The following is a 7,836-nucleotide window of genomic DNA, read 5'->3' on the forward strand; positions in this document are numbered from 1 at the left end:
TGACCATACGTAACTGAAACTGAAACATTGTAAAGGTTTTCTTGTTTGGATGTTTTATAAATTCGATTTGCAGTATTCATGAGCGCATTTAAATTTGACGAGTTTTGTAGAAAGTCCTTCATTAGAGGCTATTGAGTATTGTGACGTGAAGAAAGCCGACTGCGTTCAGTTAGCTCGACATTTTGACGTAACAATCCGAGTAGCGTGGCGCAAGAGTGAAATTAAGAAAGCGGTTATTACTCATTTAGTAGCAACTGGTCTGCTTGAGGATAACGCATTGATGCTGTGTGATTCTGAAGATAAGAGTTTACGTAACAACTAAAATATCACTATATTGTATGCCAATTCAATGTAAATAAAGCCTTGAATATATATGTGTGTATATATATATATATATATATATATATATATATATATATATATATATATATATATATGTGTGTGTGTGTGTGTGTGTGTGTGTGTGTGTGTTTTAGGAGTTGTTACAAAAAAATTGGATTACTTGAAAACTTTCAAACATAACTGCAGCAATATTGCGGTAATAATGTCACTTTTGTGCGGAAAAGTCAGCTGTTGTTTTCTGTTTCTTATTGTTCATGGACTTGACTCCTGTTCTTCTGGCTATTCTCTGGATGTGTTGGAAGTCATCAGGCATGTCTGAATGGGTTTCCAGGAACAGCTGGATGTCCTCAAGATGTGATAAGATGGTTTCACAACTTGGTGGCTGCGGTTGGGGGGTGATGCCTTAGTCATCCTGGATGTCTTGGGGGCCAATGTGCTTGGACATCACATCTTCAAAGATGTCCTCCTCAGTTTCCTCAGTCACTGCTATCAGGTCCTGGTCAGCACTGAGGTAGTCATCCAGTGTGCTTTCTATTTCTACTTCCATGTACTGGCTGGCTTGCTGGAATAAGCTGGCAAGTGAAATGCCATCCTCATCCACTGCCAGCTGAGATAGGGGAATATCATCCTTGGGGTCATCCTGGGGCACAAACTTCGCTTTTTTGAAGCAGTTCACAATGGTCTGGGGGGGGGGGTGACAGATTCCCAGGCAAGCTTTAACATTCTCAAGGCCTGCAGCACATTGATGTTTGGGAGGGGGGTGGTGGTGTCAGCAGAGTCCATTGCCTTGATCACTCTCAGCAACAACTCCGTTCTGTAGTGCACCTTTAGGTTTTGCATGATGCCAAAGTCAAGTGGTTGGGTTTTGCTGGTGGTGTTAGGTGGAAGGAAGAACAGGGTGAGGCCTGGAACTTGACCTGGGTGGGCTGGGCAGTTGTCTAGGACGAGGGCCACCGTCTTGTCCTCCCTCTTGAACCTCCTGTCCAATTTCTTGGACCACTGAGTGAAGAGGTTGGAGGTCATCCAGGCCTTGTTGTTGGCATGGTAATCCAATGGGATGTTTTTCACATTTTTGAAGCATCTGGGTGTCCACACCCTACCCACCACCAGGAGCTCCACCTTATCTGAACCATCCATATTGGCGCAGGCCATGAATGTGAGCCTATCCTTGGGTCTCTTACCCCCATGACAGGTGTCCCCCTTCAGGACCAAGGACTTGTTGGGCAGCAGCTTGTAGAACAGGGCACATTCATCACAATTGTAGGTGTGGGAGGGGGATACTGCTTCAAATTTTCAGGTAATGTTGTTGTCTACCAATTGTTAACTGCTGCTGCTTCCCCACTGATGACTTTGGATGAAATGTTTTATCTGGCCTTCCAAGATGTGAGCCACCCTGCACTGAATGACATGTCTGTGATCCCCATCCTATCAGCTATACCATGTGCTTTTTGTTGTAGAATGGGCCCAGTGATTGGTAGATTTTTAGCCCTTTTGTCCAAGAACCACCTGTGAAGCTGCCCATCTAAGGGTGCATGCTTAACCCCCCTCTGTTTTTTCTGCACTGACCCCCCCTCAAAGTCGGCCTTGATTTTGTCCTTGTTTTTAACCAACCAGACAGGGTATTGGGGGGCACATCAAATTCCTTTGCCACATCTTTATTTTTTTTTGTCTTCCTTCTCAACAGCTAGAATGGCTGAGTACTTAATATCTAAAGTTCTACATTCTAATTTCCTTTTCACAGGTGTTCCCCTGAACAAAGCCCTTGCAGCAAGTGTTGTGGTCCTTGGCGTGACGGGTGGAAGGTGTCCCGGGGGTAATGGTACCAAAGGTTGTGGGGGGAGTCCACAATCACAAAAAAAAAAAAAAAAATATTAGGCTGGAAAAATAAAAATCTGGTGGGTCAACCAGCACAATATGACTTTACAATGTAAAAAGGCCATAGCAAATCGGTCTACATTACGAATCAATTACGATTTCAATTCAATGTGTGCTGTATACAGCCGAGTCTAAACGCCATGCGTTTCCATACATTCCAATGAGAGAGCTGTCTTAGCGGGAAAATCTCTGCACTGGCTGGCCTTTAGAACGTATCTATCCATGCGAATCGCGGTCTAAGCCTGTATACACACGCTTGATTTCACTTTACTCTGTGAAAAGGCCATAGCAAATCGGTCTACATTACGAATCAACCAGCACAATATGACTTTACAATGTAAAAAGCACTCACCTTGCTATTCTGACCAAGATAAATATTACTAATCAAATAAAATCCTACAATGTACTGAGCAAAGTGTCTAGCTAGTAGTCAATAACTGAGTAAGCAAATCTTTATGAATAATTTTGGTGATATGACAAGTGGCAGCTCGGCCTCATATTTATATGAAATTGTAGATGACCTCAACATTAACTCGCGCAAACACCTTTTTTGGTCTTCAACACAATCTGACATGTGAGTAAATATAAACAAAAGGGGAAAATTCCATGGAAAACTCCAGCCCTTTGATGTGTCTTCATTCACAGTTTTCAATAAATCGCGTATAGCGTAACTACTTGCCTCGCGACCGTACGGCTTTCGTTCTATTGTTAGATTACCAAGTCGTTTCAGTTGGAGTCAATAACCCATGTTTAGCGTGCCTACACGCGATGGTATAGTAACAATAGGAAATCATCTTCAAAGAGCCAAACAAACACAAATCCTTTGTCTACTTAGTAATCTATCCATCAACCAATCTGTCACCCTTTTGTGTTCGAGTTTATCTATCAATTTAGTAATGAGGAAGTACACCCTTTTTTGTATACATAATTATTGTTAGAGACAAGGATGAGTTTCACACTTCTTTGTTCCAGCCTGATTTGCCAATGGCATTCATTAATTAATAACGTATTGCGTAGCAACGTGGTCCACTAGAATCATAGATGAGTACAACTTTCATTGATAAATAAGGCAAAACAAAGAAAGTGTGAACCCAGCCTATGTCTAGCATCAATTCAAATTCCATTGGCTTACACTCTGACCAATCAAAATAAGACAAGTTCGCTGCGTGTTCGCGGCAAGTTCGCAAAAAGTCTAGATAGACAGAGTGGGGACAATGCTTGGGACCAGAAAATCGAATCCAGATAGTCAGAAAATCCACATATACAGAGTCGACATAGACAGAGACTGTTACCATTGGAGTCAATGCGGAAAAGTTGGGACCAGAAAAATTAGATCTACATATACAGAAAATCCACATAGACAGAGTCGAGATAGACAGAGTCGACTATATATATATATATATATATATATATATATATATATATATATATATATATATATATATATATATATATATATGTGTGTGTGTGTGTGTGTGTGTGTGTGTAAACATACCTATACATTTCAGATGAAAAACAGCATTTCTAAATGAGTCATTCTAACCCATTACTTTGCCCTTTCTTTAAAAGTTAATCCAAAAATAATCTATATACATATTTGTATATAGATAACAACACCAGTCTGGACCAATCATGCATATATATATATATATATATATATATATATATATATATATATATATATATATATTGTTACGCCGGCCGCCTCGTCTCTCTGCCACCAACACAAGGCAGGCTAGGCAGACGGCGTGCTATCCACAGGATCGTGAACGCTGAACAGTTCCAAGAGGCACCGAGCACCACAGCGTCCCAGAACACCACGAGGGGAAACGCCAAGTGGCGAGGCAGGGCACGAAATAAACACACGATGACAGTCTTTCCTTTATTCACACAAGTTAGTTACTCTACACTTTTCTATAGGCACAATACAGGGGGGAAACCAGCATGTCACACTGCACGATACAGCTTATAACAGGGCAACACAAAAGTTTATCAGGTCACAAGGGCACACACGAGGTCTTCACAGGAGCAGCACCCAACTCCGTCTCCTCGCTTGTTCCTCCGCTCCTCCGCTCACAGCCAGCTGTGTCATGTTTGCCCAGGTCCCTTCATGTTAACATATGCCCAGGTCGTCCTTTTCATGTTAACACATGTTTTGCACAGAGACAAAGACCCACTGGCATAGCAATATATATATATATATATATATATATATATATATATATATATATATATATATATATATATATATATATACACAATATACCTATACATTTCATAATATATACATACACAATATACCTATACATTTCATATGAAAAACAGCATTCTAACCCATTACTTTACCTTTTCCTTTAAAGTTAATCCAAAAATTATCTATATACCTATTTGCAACAAGAAGAAAAAACTCTGGACCAATCACGCATTCCAGAAAAGTCATTTCTGATAAATGTGTACATACGCCGGTCTCTTGTCTCAAAAGTCAGTACTGATATGTACCTTAATTACCGTTTTACTACACCGCAATCGAAACCTGCACCATGAAACCGAGAATTCATATAATGGAAGAAAAATGTGTACCTCACCCTCCTCCATGAAAACAGAACACCAGCGAATTTTTAAGCGTAGTCATTACGTCCCCCACTTTACAACAACGGAGACCACGTGTGTTGCCTTGCTAAGTCGAGAATCAAGCGCGATAGTCCAGATCATTACTACCGGCTCTGATAAGTCATAAGATCCCTTTCAGTGTGTCTGTGATAAGGACTCTGGAGTGACACAACGAGTAGGTTGACTGATAAGAACCTTGGATGGCCAAAGTTAGGCGAGGGATGGATGGGTAAAAATATGTTGAGATAAGGCATTATTGCATGGGGTTAGACATGCGTTGAAAACTAGAAGAGGAATTAGTTTGCTGAGTGTATTCTCTCTGTCTCTGTTTGTCTCCTCTCTCTCTCTCTCTCTCTCTCTCTCTCTCTCTCTCTCTCTCTCTCTCTCTCTCTCTCTCTCTCTCTCTCTCTCTCTCTCTCTACATTTGGATAAGCAAACATGGACAAACGTGTCACCACAGAATTCTATGGCAATTTTCGCTACGAACAGAAAGGAAATGAATAATAAAAGTGATAACAATAATGATAATAATAGCAGTGATAGTAGTAATGATAATGATGAAAAATTTAATAATTACAACAATAATGATAATGATAAATATAATAATGATAGTAATGATAATGAAAATACTAATAACGATGATAATGCTGATGATGAATGGTAATAGTAATGATAATGATAATAATTATCATTATCTTCATTATTGCTATTAGCATTATAATTATAATCATCCTTGACCTTATCATTATCAGATTACTGTTACTAATGTTAGCATTAGAATTATTATTATCATTATTATCAAAATGACTATTATCAATATTGATGTTATTATTATTATTATTATCAAAATTATTGCCATTATTACTATAATTATTATTATTATCATTATTATCAATATCATTATTATCATTACTATTTTCACCATTACTGTCAGTATCATTACCGTTATCATAACCATTGTATTGAAAATGCTGCTTAAATAAACGCATTATTCGTGTTTAACACTTTTGTATTATCATATTATTCATCGTTAATAAAAGTACTGTATATCCTTTGTTTTGAATATGCTCAAGGATGATTAATGTAAAGCGAGTTATTACATACAGCATCCCTTTGCCGCTTTGTTTTGATTTGGCGACTCATTGGAAACTTGAAACTCGTGCTGTGCCCTGTTATTTTTAATTAAAAACTGTGGCCTGAATTGGATCTGACATTAGGGAAGAATCATATGTATGTGAGGTATGGTGTATATTTAATGTTTATAAGAAAAATGATAAATGGAATGTAATATTACGTACATGAAAGCTTAGTAGATATTGCCAGATATTGGTGTGTGTTATGTTATTTAGTGGATTTGATTAAATATTATTTATCATCATCATCATTATTAGATAGATATATGGATACATGTATCTGTATATTTATACACACACATGTGTGTGTGTGTGTGTGTGTGTGTGTGTGTGTGTGTGTGTGTGTGTGTGTGTGTGTGTGTGTGTGTGTGTGTGTGTGTGTGTGTATAGATGTATAGATGTATATGTATATATATATATATATATATATATATATATATATATATATATTTATATTTATATTTATGTATATGCATACACACACACACACACACACACACACACACACACACACACACACACACACACACACACACACACACACACACACACACACACACACATATATATTATATATATATATGTGTGTGTGTGTGTGTGTGTGTGTGTGTGTGTCTTATATATATGTATATATAATATATATATTTATATATATATATATATATATATATATATATATTATATATTTTATATTATATATATATATATATATATATATTATATATATATTATATATATTATTGTTGTGTGTGTGTGTGTGTGTGTGTGTGTGTGTGTGTGTGTGTGTGTATGTGTGTATGTGTGTATGTGTGTATGTGTGTGTGTGTGTGTGTGTGTGTGTGTGTGTGTGTGTGTGTGTGTGTGTGTGTGTGTGTTTGTGTGTGTTGTGTTTGTGTGTGTACATACATATATATAATATGTGTGTGCATATATATACATATATATATATATATATATATATATATATATATATATATATATATATAAGATTGCAAAATCTCTTGCTGTCACTTTTCAGACATAATTACGACGTTGCATGAGACTATCAAAATCTATTTCATAGGGAACGTATCCTTACTTATAACAACTTCACGTTTACTTACAACAAAAGCACTGTGGCAACATGCAACACTCGGCCGGGAAAGCTGTCTCCCCAAATGCGCTGTAGTCAAAATTCTTGGACAATATAACTTCCAACATTTCGCTCAACTTAAGAGCCATCCCTGGCGAAGTTTTGAAGCTTAAAGTGCACCGGCCGAGTTTCTTTCGTAAGCTTTTCGGCCGCGGAAGGGAAATAAAAATAAATGATTGAAGCTTGCGGCGTAAATAAAATCCCTGTGAACTCACCCCTTGTCCCGCAGAGTAATTCATGGCGCCCCCCCCCCCCCTTTCAAGACCGGGGATGAATACGGTGAAAAAAAAATATATATATTTTTTTAATGGACTTGGACCACCGTGTACGCAAAGCATCGTCGGTTGTTTGCTTTTGTAGAGGAAAAGGAGCGAGTCATGAGGGGAGTTTCTGCCTGTCTTCGCGGAATGAAATCTCTCTTTTTTCTCTCTCTCCAAGCCTTTGATTTCTGAATGGAAGGAAAGCGTCAATGGCTTGGGTCCTGGCGCGCACGCACACGGTTATTCATACACTATAGATAGTTAAATATATGTAGGTATGAATAGATAGACAGATAGACATATAAATATAGAGATAGATAGATAGACATAAATATAGATAGATAGACATATAAATATATATAGAGATAGATAGATAGACAAATGAATAAAGAGAGAGAGATATAGACATAGAGTTAGATAGATAAAGATACAAATAAAGTTATGTATCATCATCAATAACGGTATGCTCATGTTTGAGCAGCCG

At 37.7% G+C, this 7,836-nt stretch overlaps 1 protein-coding gene across 1 annotated transcript; it reads right to left on the bottom strand.

The window, feature by feature from the left end:
* Positions 1-745: 745 nt before the first annotated feature.
* Positions 746-1,479, bottom strand: LOC119587946 (tigger transposable element-derived protein 6-like). Its single transcript, XM_037936661.1, has 2 exons — positions 1,129-1,479; positions 746-1,024 (listed from the first exon to the last, which is right to left on the bottom strand). The coding sequence occupies exons 1-2, from the start codon at positions 1,477-1,479 to the stop codon at positions 746-748; spliced, it is 630 nt and encodes a 209-aa protein (XP_037792589.1).
* Positions 1,480-7,836: the final 6,357 nt, after the last annotated feature.

Source organism: Penaeus monodon, chromosome 3, assembly GCF_015228065.2.
Source record: "Penaeus monodon isolate SGIC_2016 chromosome 3, NSTDA_Pmon_1, whole genome shotgun sequence".
Classification (NCBI taxonomy): domain Eukaryota; kingdom Metazoa; phylum Arthropoda; class Malacostraca; order Decapoda; family Penaeidae; genus Penaeus; species Penaeus monodon.

Bases quoted from the DNA above. Each gene is read 5' to 3' on its own strand.
- LOC119587946 (XM_037936661.1), bottom strand. From the start codon at position 1,479: ATGGATGGTTCAGATAAGGTGGAGCTCCTGGTGGTGGGTAGGGTGTGG. The intron at 1,025-1,128 runs GCAATGGACTCT...CCCCCCCCCCAG, and splicing joins TGTTGCTGAGAGTGATCAAG to ACCATTGTGAACTGCTTCAA.